This window comes from Vulpes vulpes, chromosome 3 (assembly GCF_048418805.1).
Source record: "Vulpes vulpes isolate BD-2025 chromosome 3, VulVul3, whole genome shotgun sequence".
In the NCBI taxonomy this organism is placed as follows: domain Eukaryota; kingdom Metazoa; phylum Chordata; class Mammalia; order Carnivora; family Canidae; genus Vulpes; species Vulpes vulpes.
This window is the reverse complement of record NC_132782.1, coordinates 103,600,360-103,619,212: the sequence shown is the minus strand read 5'-3', so window position 1 is coordinate 103,619,212 and position 18,853 is coordinate 103,600,360. Positions and strand designations below refer to the sequence as shown.

The 18,853-nt window shown below is 36.9% G+C and overlaps 1 protein-coding gene across 1 annotated transcript in view; it reads right to left on the bottom strand.

Annotated features, from left to right (window-relative positions):
• The window catches only part of PARN (poly(A)-specific ribonuclease), a 154,335-nt gene that overhangs the window by 84,824 nt on the left and 50,658 nt on the right, over nt 1-18,853 (bottom strand). The window contains exons 19-21 of the mRNA XM_026003146.2: nt 15,883-15,938; nt 14,585-14,671; nt 12,541-12,615 (exon numbers count right to left, since the gene is read on the bottom strand). Coding sequence (XP_025858931.1) covers nt 12,541-12,615; nt 14,585-14,671; nt 15,883-15,938 — 218 coding nt within the window. The remainder of the gene's footprint in view (nt 1-12,540; nt 12,616-14,584; nt 14,672-15,882; nt 15,939-18,853) is intronic.

Here is an 18,853-nt window from a genome sequence, read left to right as displayed (position 1 = left end):
TTTGTTTTGTTTTAAGCAATGTTTGCTTTTTATAATCCTACAACATTAAAAAAGCTAAGTAATGCTTAGATATATTGAGGTGGAGTATAGAAGGTAAGGCAAAACCATGGTCTGAAGTGCTAGGGTCACCACCACCTCAACTTTAAGTTACCCAACACTCCAGTGGTCTAGCATTTCTGGCATATTTGCTAAACATAATGACGTGACATTTATCCTGCTACTAAAAAGTAATATCTGGGCTTCTCTCTAAGACAAAAGAGAAAAGACAGGTTGTAAAATACCCAATGGAGGAAATTATTTTTTTTAAGATTTTATTTATTTAGTCATGAAAGACAGAGAGGCAGAAACATAGGCAGAGGGAGAAGCAAGCTCACTATGGGGAACCCAATGAGGGACTTGATTGCAGGACCTCGGGATCATGATCTGAGCCTAAGGCAGATACTCCACTACTGAGCCACCCAGGAGTCCACTCCAGGGGTGGAAATATTATCAATAGAAGCATGTATCAAAACTGTTTCATACTCACCCTTTCAGAACAGAGGATTTAAACCAAGAAGGTAAAGGAGGAAAATCCAGAAAAACTAATTCTATAAATTTCATGATTAGAAAAAAAATACAAAATAACTACAGTCAGCCATATGAAGGAACAACTCTGCCAACCATTGAAGAGTTTCAAAAGTAAGACATTTCCCTTTGCTATGCTCCTGCACTTATAAAAAGGCAAGTAATGTTTTCGTATTAAATTTAAATATTTTAACACCTAGTTAATACTTGTTCACTCTAAAAAAGTCAGAAAATGAAAAAAAAAAAAACCCACAATAAAGTAAATCTACCTGTAATCCTACCATCCGAAGAGATTCACTGGTCACATTTTTAGTAACCAAATAGTATTTTTAAATAGCCATTGAGGTACCCCCAAATCATTTCACTTATACTATTTCAAATTTGGTAAAACCATATTTATTTTGTTTTTTAAAATAGGTTGTAAATCGTGGATGAGAAAGCAATGCAAACGTGTGAAGATAGACACAGCTAACCTACACCAGCTCCCTCTTTCTGGTGACAAAAACAACACCAAATGGCACGGGAAGCCTCAGGAATAAAAATCAGAGAACTACGTTTACACTGAGTCCTCAAAGTTAGTCTGTTAGGGGCCTGAAAGCAATCAGGCAGATTGATCTCACAGCTTTAATCTCCTACTGCCACCCACATTCCAAAAACTTACCAAGAGGGAGCTATGACTGTGGTACTAAATCAGGCATGATGGTCCTTGCTTTCCAAAGTATTCTGCATAACCTTAAATAGTATGCATGATAAAAATATCAACAAACGTACCACTGCATTCAAAGATATGCAAGATTCTCTGAATGTATACAGAGACGCGTTATATTCCTGGTCATACAGAAGCAGTATGTCCAAATAAAGATGTCAATATCATTAATTTGTTAAAATGTCAAAAAAAAAAAAAATGTCAGTGAAAAATCCCAGGGGGCTTTTTGAGTGACCCTAACCAAAAGATTCTAAGGCTCAATCAGAAGAATAAATAAAAGCTTATTTTGGAACAGGAGTGGAGGGTCCTAAAATTGCTTAAATTAAACGTCCAACAAAGAAAACTGTTAAAAGAACTAAAATAGTATGTAAAGTATACATTAACTTATATGAAATATACATTTAACACAAGCACAATGGAAAGGTAAATCTCAAATATTACTGCAATTATCTTTGTTAATAAAGAGGGGACACTGGGTGATTTTTTTAGTTTTCTGCGCATTTAAAATTTTTCTATTAACAAAAATAAATCATCACTGTTTAATAAGAAAAACATGAGTTGTTTTTAGATTTTTTTCAAGATCATTTGAATTCAATGATTTCACAATCTTCAGAATTTTATTTTAAAAATTTAATTTTAAAAAATGATTCTGCTTCAGGTACAAAGACTAAGGTATAAACACACTCTTTAAAGAATTAATTTAGGGTGTCTGCCTTTGGCTTGGGTCATGATCCCAGGTTCCTGGGATCTAGCCCTGTGTTGGACTCCCTGCTCGGTGGAGGGCATTTCTCCCTCTCCCTCTACCCCTCCCTGCTGCTGTGCTCTCTTGCTCTGTCAAACAAATAAAATTTTTTTCTTTTCTTTTTTTTTTAAGATTTTACTTATTTGAGAGAGAGAGATAGCGAGCAAGAGAGAGCATAAGTAGGGGGAGAGGAATTGGGGGTTGAGGGCCAGTGGGAGAGGGAGAAGCAGATGCCCCACTGAGTAGGGAGCCTGATACCAGCCTCAATACCAGGACCCTGGGATCATGACCTGAGCTGAAGGCAGACACTTAACCGATTGAGCCATCCAGGTGCCCCAATAAATAAGATCTTTAAAAAACTGATAAAAATACTAAAATTTTTTTAAAATAAAGTTTTATTTTTTTTAAGTTCTTTTTTTTTTTAATATTCTATTCATTTATTCATGAGAGACACAGAGAGAGAGAGAGGCACAGACAGGCAGAGGGAGAAGCAGGCCCCATGCAGGGAGCCCGAAGCGGGACTCGATCCCGGGTCTCCAGGATCATACCCTGGGCCGAAGGCAGCACCAAACCACTGAGCCACCGGGGCTGCCCCCTAAAATAAAGAATTTAAAACAGTCAATACTTACCATCCCAAAGGAATATAAATAAATTAGTTATGTGAAATGTAATGAATCCATTAAAAGAAAACTCTCCTAGAAAACTGTGTGACAGCATGAGAAATGCTCATGACCTACTATTAACTTAAAAAGCCGATCCAAAAATACATCTGTAGTCAGATCCCAACTAATATTAAAAAGTTATGAAAACACTTATCTATACAAAATAAAACAAAAAAGAAATACAAATGAAAATATTACTAGGATTATGTCTAGGTTGTGAGGCCATGACTGAATTGTTTTCTTCTTTATATTTTCAAATATTTTTCACATTTTCAACAATGAATTTTATTTACTTCTAAAACTGGGAGCAGGAGAGCACAACAAGAGCAGTTTGTTATGAATAATATTACAATTAAATATGACAGATCTACTGAATATTCTGACAGTGCAACATGAAGCAACATTCTTAGATCCGGATAACATGGCCTCTTGAATAGAAAAATCAAATCCATTGCTTTGGACCAGAAACAATTCAACAGAACACGAAAACTCCACCTCTAGAGCACAAACACTGCATTTTCTCCTGGATATGTTCTCACTGCCACAGACCTCATTTTGTCACTGCTACTTTAATGCTGGTAATTATATTAAGAACTTGGGAAGCCTTATGTGGCAGTCAGGAAGCTTTCCGTCCAATTCTCATACTAGCTAATGCCCTGAAGAATACTAATTAGGGAAAGTCCAAGTTATTGTTACTTTCAAATAAATCTGCCTGATACAGATTCCATAGTAAAGATGTGTAAGACTGCTAATTCTCAAGATTAAACACATGGGGGAATTAGGAAAACAAGAAGGCTCTTAATAAATATTATTAAAAACTTCCACCGTGCTTTTTGTGGATTAAGTGACTTAGAGGAATTAAAAAAAAAGTCAGCTGCTTTAAGAAGTTTTCAACAGAAGATAAGTACACAAAACACAGACATTTACACATCTCATAATAATGATTTTCCTTTATCAATAAGCCACTACCATAAAAATCTTGGGTATATAAAAACAAATACATTGTTTCTAGGATGCATTATTTATGGCATGAAAATCATTTGTCATTTACATACACAAGTTAAGTTACCAATCCCTTCCTCTAAAACAAGCTTATTTAATAGAACCCTTCTAAAGTCATGTCACAGTTGAACGCATTTATCTAATTGCTACAGTTGTAATTCAAGATAATTGTTGCAAACCAATACTATGCAAGGTTTAAGACTAGGAAAATTAATATGAAGGGGAAAAACACTCATTTTTTTAGTTCTTTCTTGAGTGTTTTGCACATTTCCTCTTTGACAAGAATAAATATACAGTAACACACTAGCGAACTATGAAAAAGACCACAAACAGAAGCCAAGATATCAAATACTTTGTATCTGGATTTTGTCTGTTGGTATGCATGCCTACCCAAAAGGAACTGAACTGAAGTCAGTTTTAATTGGCTAAAAGAGGGAAGTCATAGTGTTTTTTTTTTAATGTGTTATACATGATATTTTCTTAAAATGTTATTTAACGAGCAGAAAAAGGTAGTTTAAGCATGCTCTATAATATGGCAGAAGTGTTGCATCAATGTAAGAGCAACAATTTAAAAGCACAGGTAAAGGTGTTCTGCCTCCAGAATTGGAAGGAATAAGCTCCTAAACACATCAGCTTTTCTGCTGAAAACAACTATGAGGGTTGTTTAACTCTGGGGGTTAAAAATGCAAAAAGCAAGTGTCTGAGAGCCCTGAAACATGAAAAAAACAAGTAGATTTTGCAAAGGAGTAAAAAACCAGAGGAAGCCAGCCAGCACAAAGTGAATTTCCTGGGGTTTTTTTGTGTGACTATACCATAAGAGGAAATTGCAGTTACAAGGGCATGAGGCAACTAGAACTTTGCAAGGAAAGTCCTCTGTCTTCCTGGTAGGAGGACTCAGAAGCAGTAGGCAACTCATGGCACTAGAATTCAAAGGGAATCCTAGGGCAGAAGAAAAACAGAAAACAGGAAGCCCAAATTTAGTGTACAGACTCAGCCCATGTGTCTGGCTGACCCTCACTTAACCTTACAGGTGGTAGGCTGACGGCAGTCTTGAGCTCAGATCTGAGGCAACCCCCACCACGATATGTGAGAGCTTGTCATCTGAGTTTCAGTAAGTTAAATGCTGCTAAACCTAAAACAAAAATATCAAGACTCTTCTGAGGGAATATAAGTGAATGCAGAATCTCCACAAAAGTACATTCACAGTGTCCAGGAAACAATCCCAAGTTATTTGACATAGGAAGAGCCAAGAAAACATGACCCATGCTCAAGGGAAAAGTGATCAACTAATGCCAACGTCTCAGTGATGCAGATGCTGGGATTATTAGACAAAGACTTTAAAGGAGCTATTCTAATTATGTTCACAGAGGTAAAGGGAACAGAGGCTCCACATAAAGAAAGATAGGAAATCTCAACAGAGAAATAGGAAAGATAAAAATAAACTGAATGGAAATAACAGAACTGAAAAACACAATACGTGAAATAAAAAATTCACTGGATGGGCTTAAGAGCAGAATAATGATGACTGAACGAAAAGCCAGTGAGCTTATTGATAAATAGAAATTAACCAATGTGAAGAAGAAAAAAGAAAGGTTAAAAAAAAATGTACAGTGCCTCAGGAACCTTGGAACAATATCAAAAAGTCTCCTGCATACAGGTAATTGGAGCCTCCCAGGAGAGGGGAGGCAAGAGAATACAGAACAACAACAACAACAAAATACTTGAATAGTGTCTAAAAACTTCCTAAATCTGGTGAAAGACACAAATGTACAGATTCAAGGGGCACCTGGCTAGCTCAATCAGTAGAACATGCAACTCCTGATCTTGGGGTTGTGAGTTCGAGCCTCATGTTGGATGCAGAGATTACTTTTTTAAAAAGTCTTCTAAAATTTTTTAAAAATTAAATTTACAGATTCAAGACAGTTAGTCAACCCCAAGAGGATAATTATAAAGAAAGCCATGCCTAAGTACATCACAGTCAAACTGCTGAAATCCAATGACTGATTCAATGACAAAGAAAATCTTGAATATCTACATTTCTATATGGCAACAATGACAGAAATTATTGTAGACGTCTCATCAGAAACCATGGAGACCAGAAGACAGTGGATCAACATCTTTAAAATGCTAAGAGAGAAATACAGAATTCTATAGAGCCAGCTAAAATATCCTACATGAATGAAGGCAAAATAAAGACTGTTGTAGTTTGAAAAAAAAAAAAAAAACCTAAGACAATGAGCAGCATTGCAAGAAATACCGATGGAAGTTCTTTAGGCTGAAGTGAGATGATACTCAAAAGAAACTTGGATCTTCAGGAATGAAGGAAGACACCTGAAATGGTAAATATCAGGGTAAAGAGAAAAGAATTTCGCCTTTTAATTTCTTAAAATACATATGACTCTTTAAAGCAAAATTATAACACTTTATAGGATTTATAACGTATGCACATATTATATATACGCCAACTACAGCATGAAAACTAAGTGGACATCTACGCATGTTAAGGTTTCTACATTATATGTGAACTGGTATAATATGAACTCTAAGTAGACTGTGAAAAGTTATGGATAGATGTTAAAATTTCTAAAGCAACCATTAAAAAAGAATGCGAAGGGATGAGATTAAAAAGACAAGAGAGAAAGTAATATGGACTTCTTTAAAGAACAAGTTTTAAAATGACAAAAGCATATAAGTAATTACATTTATATATGACAGATAAGTTGAGTCTATGGAAGGAAAAATATCGATATACTAGGCAAACATAAAAAACACAAGAAGGATAAGGGCACCTCAGTGGCTCAGTTTCTACCTTTGGCATCTACCTTCAGCTCAGGTTATGATCTCAGAGTCCTGAGATCAAGCCTTACATCCAGCTCCCTGCTCAGCGGGAAGTCTGCTTCTCCCTCTCCCTCTCTCCCTTTACTCCCTCCTACCCACACCATTCCTGCATGCTCTCTCCCTCTCTCAAATAAATAAATAAAATCTTTGAAAAAACACACATACAAGGATAGACTGATTATATTAATAGCAAATAAGGTAGGCCTAAAAACAGTAATGATACAAAAGATAAAGAGGGATGTTTCAAAATGAATAGGTCAATTTATCGGGAAAAAAAGTAGTCACAAGTATGTATGCATCTAATAACACAGCCTTAAAACTGACAAAATTAAAGGGGGAAAAAGACAATTCCATAATCATAGATTTTATTAACATCTCTCTCAAAATTGGTAAATTAGATAAAACATCAGTAAAGACACTGAATATCTGAGCAACAGTAATATTTATACACCAAACCATATACTGCAGAACTCACATTCTTTTCAAGTACACGTAGTCTGTTCAGCAAGATAGGCCTTAATACAAATTTCAGTAAACTTCAGAAGACTGAAATCATGGTGAAATCTCTAATCACAACAGAATTAAATTAGAAATTAGTAACAAGGGACCATGGGGAATCACCTAGAAATGAAGCAACATACTTCTAAATAATCCAGGGTCAAAAAGAGAAATTAGAAAGGCATCTAACTTAAGGATAACGGAATGATAACGTGCAATTTGTGGGATACACCTAAAGCAGTGCTTAGAGAATAATTTGTGACTTTATTTTTTTTTTAATTTGTGACTTTAAATGTTTATATTAGAAACAACAAAAAAAAGTCAAAATCTATGAGTAGGAAAGAGTCTTGGCTACATCCACAGCATGAGCTGGCTGTGAGGGTTGGTACACCCACACAGGAGAAAAGAAGGTACAGCTGAAAGTAAGAGGTGGGGAAGACTTGAGAACTGCTTGAATGCTGAAAGTCTTCCCCAACCCAGCTGTCAAAGGGTGGAAAGCCTCACTGGATCATAGTGTTCAAACACACACCTAACCAATCAGTGGCCAACCACTAAGCCATAATGACCCATGGGCAATCTCTAGAAGGCCAGGCATACAAAATTTTAGATGAATTTTTTTTTTTAAGTAGGCTCCATGTCCAGCATGGAGCTCAATGCAGGACTTGAACTCACGACCATAACATCAAGACCTGAGACGAGATCAAGAGTAGGATACTTAATCAACTGAGCCACCCAGGCACCCCTAGAAAAATTTTTAAAAATCAATCACATATGGTTCTACCTCAGGAAGTGGAAAGAAGAAGGGCAAAGTAAACCCAAAGGAAATAAAAGGAAGGAAAGAGGGCACCTGGCTGGCTCAACTGAAGGACTATGTGCCTCTTCATCTTGGGGTTGTGAGTTTGAGCCCTAGATTGGGTACAGGGAAAGGAAAAGGTAAATGAAAAGGAAAAGGGAAAGGGAAAGGGAAAAGGAAAAGAAAAAGGAAAAAGAACGGAGAAAAAAAGGAAGAAAGGGGTGCCTGGGTGGCGCAGTTGGTTTAGCAGCTGACTCTTGGTTTCAGCTCAGGTCATATTTTCAGGATTGTGAGATCAAGCCCCACACTGGGCTCCACACTCAGCATGGAGTCAGCTTGAAAGTCTCTCTCCCTCTCTCTCTACCCTTTCCACTCATGCTCATGAGCGCTCTCCGTTCTCTGTCCCTAAAATAAATAAATAAATCTTAAAAAAAAAAAAAAAAAACTAAGGAGAAAAAGCAGATATACAGCACACAGACAAAAACAAACAATACAACTAAGCCAAAAGCTGGCTCTTTGAAAAGATCATCAAAATCAGTATCCCCCAGCTAGTGTGATCAAGGAAAAATGAGAACACAAATCACCAATACTGCATGTGAAGCAAGCGGTTATCACTACAAATTCTGCAGACATTAAAAGGAGAACCAAAAAGCACAGGTAAAGTTTAAAGTTATAAGCACCTTTCAGCAAAACAGTATTGAACAATGGCCTCCAGTCATATCCACAACTCTAATATTCATCTGTTCAGCACAAATAAAAGCTGTGCTTTTGAAAGTACGATTTAATATAAACACACTCATACCCTAGACTAAAATGAAGCAAGTTTCTCCCTCCATCCCAACACACTGTCCTGAACAAGCTCCTAAGGCAGCATATCAGTAATTTATACAAATACCTGAATTTGTGCTGCTTTTACAAAATAATTGTCAGGTTTCTACATCTTTTAAAGTGCTTTTATCAGTTTTTGTGTTTTTATAAATTTCTGGTAGTGCACTGCAATTTCCAGCTTTCAAAATAAATGAGAAGGTTATTTTTCTCTCAAGCTATTCATACGAAAATTTATAATGCGTTTAGAACACTCAAAAATACTCAATGGCTAAATATTGAGAGTATGACTAAAAGGTTCTCTGACTTTCAAAATATTGCTGGGTCCCTCCCTCATTTAACAAAACTACATTAGGAATATAAAAATCTTAAATATGAATGAGCTATTCAGATGTGACCCTTAAAGGTGATGATCTCTTACTCTGCTACTTAGAGGAAAATTCTCAAACAGTGAGAATAGGTGATGTTCTCCATGGTCATGTACTACCTTATCTGAAGAGCTACAAGGGAATAATGTTGAATGTATGGCTGGTATGGGCTCTCACCACTTGGACAACCCCAAAGCCACTGGAATGCTCACCTAATCTCTTGCAAACAAACAAAAAATCAGCAACCAAACCAAATAGCACTTGGTAGAAGGTGGGTTTTTTTTAATTAATTTTTTATTTAAATTCAATTTAATTAACATATACTATATATTATTAGTTTCAGAGAAGGGTTTTAATAATTAGTACAACAAAGTTCTGCAGGAAAAGAGAACTTTCATATTCAAGATACTGAAAATGGCTTTTTAAAATATCTTGATTAGATTTAGTGCTATCAAAAGAAAAAGACAGGTGTCAGGTAAGAAGCAACTTCTTAAATGTAAATCAAAAATCAGTCTGTAACAGCGCCAAAGAAGCCATTACAAGCTGCTATATAAATAGGCATTTAATGATTTTTCCAATGTTACGTTATTGATCTACAGGCCCTCTGTTTCCGCTGAAATGAATAAGTAATTTGTTTAAGATAACATTAATACGGTTTGCAGCACTTTAGACATCCTGGGTCTCTCTTGTCATTAAAAGAACTGCAATAAAAAACAGATTTTACACTGTCTTTCAATGAAACATCTGCATAATTTTATAAATCACAGCAAAAGACCAGAGACATCAGATATATCCGGCCCATGAAGAAAGGCATTGCTAAGTCATTATACCCTGAATATCACTTACTGGGCTCAACAAACATTTAACTTCTTTGCTAATGTCAGTGACTACCCTGAGCACTGAAAACACAATGGTGAGCAAGAGGTCTGGTCCCTGCTCTCAGAGAGTTTATAGTCTACCAGAGAAGACAGTCAAAACATGACATGTCAGTAGAGGAGGCCAGGCTGGCACAGAAAATGGGGTCCAATCTCCTGCACAGGGAGCCAGGGAAGACATTCAGAGAAATGGATGTTTAAGCTGAGATGAGGGAAGTGGGACACAGCCAAGCTCTGGAGGAAGAGGATGTTTTGTGGCAAAGAGAATTATGGTCACAGGCACGGCACATGCAAATGGCCAGGTATTTATGTTAGGAGCTGTCTTTTTGTGAGGGTGCTGGGTGGCTCAGTCAGTTAAGTGTCTGCCTGTGGCTCAGGTCATGATCCCGGGGTCCTGGGACTGAGCCCCACATCACCCTCCCTGCTCAGCAGGGAGTCTGCTTCTCCCTCTCCCTTTGCCCCTCCCCCTTGCCTGTGCTCTCTACCTCTTCTCTCTCAAATAAATAAATACAATCTTAAAAAGAAAAGAGATGTCTTTTGTGTAAGAGACAACAATGGAAACTTAGACTTTACTAGTAAAGCTGCATATATCAAGACACAACAGTCATCTACTTGATCTAGGAGGAAAAAGGTAAAAAGGTCACACTTTCACCTTGGCCTTTTCCCCATGTTACCAACTCAGGCACACATTGAGTTACTCAAGCCACAGTGCATTCCAAGCACTAAAGAAAGAGTCAATGGGGAAGAAGATGGACTCGATGTTGCCCTCAGGGAAGCAACACAAAAGGAAAAACAATCACACTGCAGAGCTTCTGTGGCAACGTAATTCTGAAATGCAGCTCCCAGATTTTAGGTATCACTGAGTGAAATACTGAGCTGGGAGGCTACTGTTTGAGGCATCTTTCAATCGTAAGTGAGGGAGCAATCTTCACAGGACATCAAATGTGGTATAACAGCAACATGAAAAGCATCACTGACACCCATACACATAAACAAGGAATTATGCTTGTATTTGCAAGCAGACACCACCAGCTAGTGTCTTAGAGTTTTTACAGACTCTCATTTTTACTGTTCACGGCAAGGGAGGCCAAGCAGATATTTTAATAATTACCTATCATTTGTCAAGCACTGCTTGTGGAGTGCCAGGCTCCCTGCTGGGCACTTAATGTCCGTGATCTCATTTCACAGAGGAACCATCATCACCTCCACCTCTCAGACAGAGGAGCCGGAAGCTTTCTGAGTTTACGGAACCTGCCCAAAGACACAGGGCTGACAGGTGGTAAAGGTGAGGTTAGTCCCTGGGGCAGTCTGGCTTCCAAGCCTTTGCATCTCCTTCCATCCCACTGCAGAGTTTCAATGTCACCCAAGTGTGACCAGCGGGAAATCTAAAGGGAGAAGCTGAGCAGAGGACGTTTGATTGGACTTCCAGCCAGGAGTTCTGGTTCTGCGTCCTTATGGCCACAGAATATCTCCCTATGTTCTCAGAGTCCCTTCTCCCCCTTGAGGTTATCTTCACCTCTCTAATAATCAGTTCTTTTGTGCACCATCTCAATGGTCTCCCTATTAACAAGTGACAACATTCACACCGTTCATCCAACGCTAATTCTTGGTGTCATGTGTTCCCAAAGTACACCTCACAATGAAATCCACTATTAATGACCATTGTAAAAGTTCAAAGCTCTGCCACGGTATATATATATGAAATATATGAAATCTCATGTAATCCTAACAATAACCCCAGTAAGCCCATACTATGATCCCAGTTTACAGAGATAACCAGAAGTTTCTCAAGGTGAAATAACTTGCCCAAGGTCACACAACTAGAGGTAGTGCAGCAGCATGATCTCAGAGCTCAAGCTTTTCACTACAATATAGCCTATAGTCCTGCAATGGTCATAGAATTAAGAACCACCACCAAAATACTCTGATTTGAATATGTATATTTGTGGAAGTTTTCTATGTAATTACTCATATAGTTACATTCTCAGAATTACAGAGTTTTAGTATGTGGCACCTTATTAAATAAGAAGAAAAAATTTAATTTTCTCCTACATTATTAAGCACCAGAAAAACTTGAAATCTATTTGAATAAGTAGCTGAACAATACATATTTTATTCAATAACTTTTCATCCTAAGAAAAGAGAACATTTTGAGATGGTTAATATCAAAATTATTTAGGGTCCAGTAAGAGATGTGGCATTCCATCTTTCTACCATCCTATTTTAAAAACAAATAAAATATCTTTCAGTTTGTAAAACCAGTATTCCATACAAGTTAAATGAAACGAATAGATCACAAAAACTTATAAATATATGGAAAAAGTACAGAGATGAAAGGAGAATACAGGTATCACCTTTTGGTGTTCCCCATTCCTCTGAATTTGCTGCTTTTAATTTTCAAAGCAAATCTGTAACTCGTTTTAGAAAAAGTGCAATGGAAGGGAACAGGAAGGAAATGAAAAGATACATTACATAGTATGTCTAATGAACTAATAAATTTGTCTTATTTTCTCACCTACACGTGATATGTACTAATTATCTCCTTTATTTTAGAGACAGCTCTGAACCAAGCTGCAGTGCTTGTTAATCAACTAAAGGAACCTACAGTATAAGGAAGGTGAGCTCCCACTTTAATTAATTTACAAAACAAATGTCCAAAGCACTTACCAATCTGTACTTGTTCCGGCTGGCTGAGAGAAACAAATGCTGATGTATCATCAATCCAGGATATCTGAATGTTACCTGTAATGTTGAAATAAAAGTAAAGGGAGCATTTGACCATTTAGATCACTATCAGACTTCATTTGGATATCTGATATCCAGGTCTAATTATTTGGCTACCGCTCTTCTTGAAAAAACATGGAAGACTAGAATTACTAAAAATGGGCAGACATCACTGGAATTTAATAATCAAAGAATGTTTTAATTCCTCCCCAAATTTTCAAAGGCTTGCAAACTGCTCTGTCATAGGACAAAAACTCATGCCCTACTGCACAGTAAGGATCCCTAATAACTTGCTCAATTACAAAAGTGACTTCTCCACCTTGTGTGTTTTCAATAAATAATAATAGTGAACAGGCTCTAAGTAGTTGCTATATGCCACATACTATCCTAATTGCTTTCCATGAATCAGCTCATTTAATCCTCATGCAATGCTTATATATAGTAAGTGGTCTTACCAACATCAACATCACCATCTCCAATGAGGACACAAAGATACAGAAGCTACCTGTCCAGTATCACCCAACTGATTCCTTTTCATTAAAATGAAAACAAAATTCTACTCAGAGCATTCTACTTAATTTAGCCAATTAAAGGCTGACTACAGAGAGATAAGAACTTAACAATACAAATTGAGAAAATACAGCAACAACATCAAAACCCTCAAAGAAATGAGCTGTGAAATCCAACTGCATTTCTAGATGTGTATTTAAATTAAAAAGCAGGACTGGAATTTCAGAAGTCATTGAGATCATCTGCAAAGACTAGGATAACTTTCCTGAAACTTACCTTCTGCTTACTTTTCCAAAATTAAGTCTATAAAGTGTTTTACTTATAAACATGCTTATTTTAGAAAATACAGAAAAGTTGGGATGCCTGAATGGCTTGATTGGTTAAGCATCCGACTCCTGATTTCAGCTCAGGTCCTGAGATAGGCTTAGGGTCCTGAGATGGATATCCAAATCCTGAGATGGAGCCCCTTGTCAGGTTCTGCGCTGGGTGTGGAGTCTGCTTAAGATTGTCTTCGTCTCCCTCTCCCCTTCCCTTCCTTTCTCTCTCTCTCTCCCCCTCCCTCCTTCCCTAAAAAATAAAAACAAAAATATAGAAAAGCATAAAGAAGAAAAAAACCTATCTAAAGCAGTCAGTGATACTAGCATGAGGCTTCCTTTCAGTCTGATCTATACAAGGTATTATTAAAAAAAAAAAAGTATTAGTTGTATAGGAGCCCTACCTTGCATCTGCTTTTTACACTAAACCTTAAAACAAACATTTCACCACCTTTTAATAAACTCTTCAAATATTTTTTAAATAACCACATACCAGCCTGTTGAGGTACATAAACACTAAACAGTCTTATTATTGCCCACTTAGGTTTGTGCTGCCTTTACTTTATCCAAGAATTTCCAAAGAGAACAGCTTAAATATTTCATTTGCTAAAATAAACAGGCACTGCTGGAGACTGACAATCAGAACAGTCTTTATGAACCCTAATCAGAAGACGGTTCCTTTTAACCTATCACCTGATCTGAGAAAAAGGAATTAGGAGAAGAGCCCTACTACACACATAACTCATCTTTTGGTCCTCTCAAACATCTGCGTTCATCTGCTTGGACTATTCAATGTCAAGCAGTGACCGCCTGTCCTTACGAAACAGACCTTCCCTCTGAATTTAATCTTAAAAATGATTTATCCTCAGCCTAGATTCATTTTCAATGGTCAGCAGTAAGGGCAGTCATAGTAATAGTATCCTGCTTTCTGTGGATTAATAATAGCACTCTATTGTAGGGTGCTATTAAAAGTTCCACAGATCATATTAGTACAAAGATACCAATATACCAAACCTTGAAAAATTCCATGAGTGAGATCAAACCCTTGCATAGTAATACTCTTTCATGTCCAAGCTGAAGTTGTCATTGTACCTGCGGCCACCTGGACAGACCAGAAACATAGCAAAATCCTAAAACTACACATGCACTTGTGATTTACTTACCAAAGGCACTGAAAAGCTGGTAAAGGTCACTGGTTTTCCATTCTTTGGGGAATGTCACATGAAGAACATGATCACGTTTTGGTTGCACTATGGGACAAATTTTTCGATAAAAGGTTGACAACTGAAAAGTGAATGACACACCAGTGGTTCTTTAATGAAGCTAACCCCCAGCTCTCTTGAGGAACTGCTGGGAATGACTCATGATTACCAAACAACGACTAAAAGTATTTTTAGGAATGGTATGACTCTGCCATCTTAGCCTCATCTTTGGCTCTGATACTTTATAGAACTCACAATGGACTGAATCCTGACAATTCTATGCATACCACCTCTGCTCATGAAGTTCCCGTGAAAATTATTTCAAGGGGGGGAAAAAATGGCTACTTTGTTCAAGACATTTCACTAAGTGTTTAACTTTTTACTGTTAATCTAGTTGTTCGTATGTTTACTTAGCACCACCGTCCAAAATCCGATGGACTGAGTTTAAGTAGAAACAGTCCTGAGTCACAGTCTTATGTTCTAACCTCAGACCCACCACTCAACTGTGCACCTCTGAGCAAGAGACCAAACTGCTCTAGCCACTCATGGCCATAAACTGGGAATGATGATGTTTAGCTTGCAGAACTGTTGTGAGAAGAGTGCATCAAAATAGAAGTCTAATCTAGAGGGCAATCTATGTGTTCTGATCATCACTACAATGACTATTACCATTGGGTAGAGCTCACCCATTTCTATATCCCTGTGGTGTGGATTAAGGCAAATAAACCCAGACTAGCACGAGCAATGGAACAGAAGAATGGGACAGGAAGGAGGAGAAAGTAGAGAATAATCCAAAACAGCAGCAACCACTTCCCAGACAGACAAGCCTTCCAAGGTTTTCAATGAAAAAGAAGAAGGAAAAAAAAAAAAAAACCCTACCCAACTTCAATATATACATATTCAAATAACTAGAAAATAAAGAACTTCTAGTTACTGACATAGCTAGCCATCTCGAAATTTATTATGTGTATTTATAGAATATTATGAATCTGAGTTCTGAATGAAAACAAAATAATGAAGAGAAGATATATATTCTTTTAAAATTCAACTCATGCATAAACTGGAAAATGTAAGTAAAGAGAGGAGTTAATCAAGACCCAAGGGTACCATTAACTTAAGCATACTATTCATATCAACCACAAAATCACTGCCTGTTTTTACGTGAATAAAGCTCTTTCTTCGGTAATATTTTTCCTGTTATCCCTTCCAGACCACACACTTCAACGTGCAGATGAAATGAGAAAATAAAAATCACTTACAGTCTGGTCCTTCCAAGTTTAGATAGGGGATATCCATGACTCTCATAAGAAATAACCTACAAAAAGAAAAGAAAAACAGACAACGGGCTCATTTCTATTAAAAACCATATACAAGCATCTATTAAATTCTTTACTAAATGCTTCTTAGATGCCTCTTAATTATATTACCCCATCTGAAATCATTTGAAAAAAGTACTTACAATTCACTTCAAAGATTTTTCTCTAGGACTAAATATTTATCATAAATAAATGTGAAAAAAACAATCTTTGGTATCCCCAACACCTACAAAAGTTCCTGACACTCAAAAGCTACTCAATAAATATTAGCTAAATGAATGAAATTAGACATTGAAGAGTCAAAAGGAAGTCCTCTGCAGGTCTGCTCACATTAATCAAGGGAAAGTGAGAGAAAACAAGCATTACAGAATGCTAACCATCTTACTGACTTCTTAACAACTGTTCCTAAAAATTATAAAGGGAACCCCTATGATTGGTGTTTTGTGAGCTGAGAATGACAGCACCGGTATCTTTTTTTTTTTTTTTTTTCTTTTTAACTGAGATGGAAAGTCATTGGATAAATGCCAATCTTATTGAGTGAATTACACAGTCTGAAGTAAGTGACCATCTCAGAAGCTCATGCTATTACTGTCATTTAAAACATATTAAAAGCACAAAGCAAAACAATGTTTGGTAAAGAAAGCTATCACACAGATATGAAACATATCAGTCACTTTATGCGTACCTCCAAAGGAAAGGATACAAAGGCACTTAAAAAAAGGGTAAATTACAAGTACATAATAGCAAGATTATGGACAAAATATCACGCATTCTGTTGTCTGCAAATGATTTTAATAAGTTTTACTTAAATGACAATACATAAGTGCATTTCTGGTAGAGACTATATTATACTGCAAATTAAAAAGGCAATCCAAGAGCCCAACAAGCAATTAGTTTGGCTTCACTGACCCACAATTAAGGCACATTATTACCAGGCATTCAAAAGCCAAGCAGGGCATGATCTAGTTTACAAATGGAACCATCAGCGTAAATAACACCATTCGGTTAATGCCAGAAAAAACGAAGTCATGGCACTCTGCGGTTTAAGAACTTGTTGCCTGGCCTACAATTTAATAAACCAAATCCTATGGCTAAAAAAACAATTTTATTTTTAGTTCACTAATTTAGGCTCAGGAATACTATTCTCGTTCTAGGAGCCATTTTACTCAATTCAATCAATAGTACCAGTGATGCCAGAAGACACTCAGATGTACAGAGCACCTAGCACAAAGGAGTTTCTCAGTGGGGTGCCTGGGTGCCTTTGGTCTGTTAAGTGGCTGCCTTAGGCTCAGGTCATGATCCAAGGGTCCTGGGATCCAGCCCTGCATCAGGCTCCCTGACCAGTGAAGAGTCTGTGTCTCCCTCTCCTTCTGCTGCTCAACCTGCTTGTGCTTGCTCTCTCTCTCTCTCAAATAAATAAAATCTTTAAAAAAAAGTTTCTCAGCGATGACAGCTATGATTACTACTGCCAACCAGAACCTATGAGGTTATTCCTGGGTGAGAAGGCTCAGTATTTTTATGCTTCATAAAATTTTCAATTTTCCATTTAGTAAATTTAGAGACAGTCCCCAAATTCCGAAAATCAAATAAATAAAAAACATTTAATTTAAAAGTTATGGAACATATCAAGCACCATAAAAATAATTTAAATTTTTAACCCTAATTTCAACAAAGGAATAAAAGCTGAATTGACATGTTCATTGTTACACTATGTCAAATTATGACAATAATGTCAAATACCCTCCAAAATCAAAATTGACCTTATGGTTCAGTAAGATGTGGTGGCAGGGGGAGTCAGTAAATGATGGTTCATCATTTCAAAAGAGCATTAAACAATCCAAATAACTATGAAAACTTCAAAATATTTTGGATTTTTTTCTACTTTGGTAAAAATAACACTGGAATCTTTTTTTTTTTTTTAAGTTTTTTTAAAAAGCCAGTTAACATACCGTGTAATATTAGTTTCAGGTATATAATATGGTGATTCAACACTTCCATACAACACCCACTGCTCATCAAGACATGTACGCTCCTTAAGACCCATTGCTTGTTTCACCCATCCCTCACCTCTGCCCACCCACCCCTGTAACCATCAGTTTGTTTTCTAGAGTGTGTCTCTTACTCTGCCTCTCTCTTTTTTTCTCTCCTACACTCGTTTGTCTGCTTGTTAAATTCCACATATGGGTGAAATCATATGATATTTGTCTTTCTCTGACTGACTTCACCTGGCATAATACTCCCTACCTCCATCCTTGGAACACAAACTGAGGCAGCCACTCTGGAAAACAGTATGGAGAGTCCTTAAAAAGTTAAAAGTAGAACTACTCTATGATCCAGCAATTGCACTACTACATATTTACCCAAAGGATACAGAACTACTCATTTAAAGGGATACTTGCACCCCGATGTTTATAGCAGCATTATCTACAATAGCCAAATTATGGAAAGAGCCCAGATGCCCATCAACTGATGAATGGAGAAAGAAGATGTGGTATATATACACAATGGAATATGACTAAGCCATCAAAAAGACCGAAATAAAAAAAAAAAAAAGACTGAAATCTTGCCATCTGCAACAATATGGATGGAGCTAGAAGGTATTATGCTAAGCAAAGTCAGTCAGTCAGAGAAAGACAAAAACTGTATTACTTCACTTATATGTGGAATTTAAGAAACAAATAAGTAAAGGAAAATAAGAGAGGGAGAGAGAAAAACCAAGAAATAGACTCTTGTCTCTAGAGAAAACACTGATGGTCACCAGAGGAGAAGTGGGAGGGAGGGGAATGGGTGAAACAAATGATAGGGATGAAGGAGCACACTGGTCATGATGAGCACTGGATGATGTATAGAAGAGTAAATCACTATGTTGTACACCTGAAACTAATATTAACATTACACGTTACGTAAAAGAAAA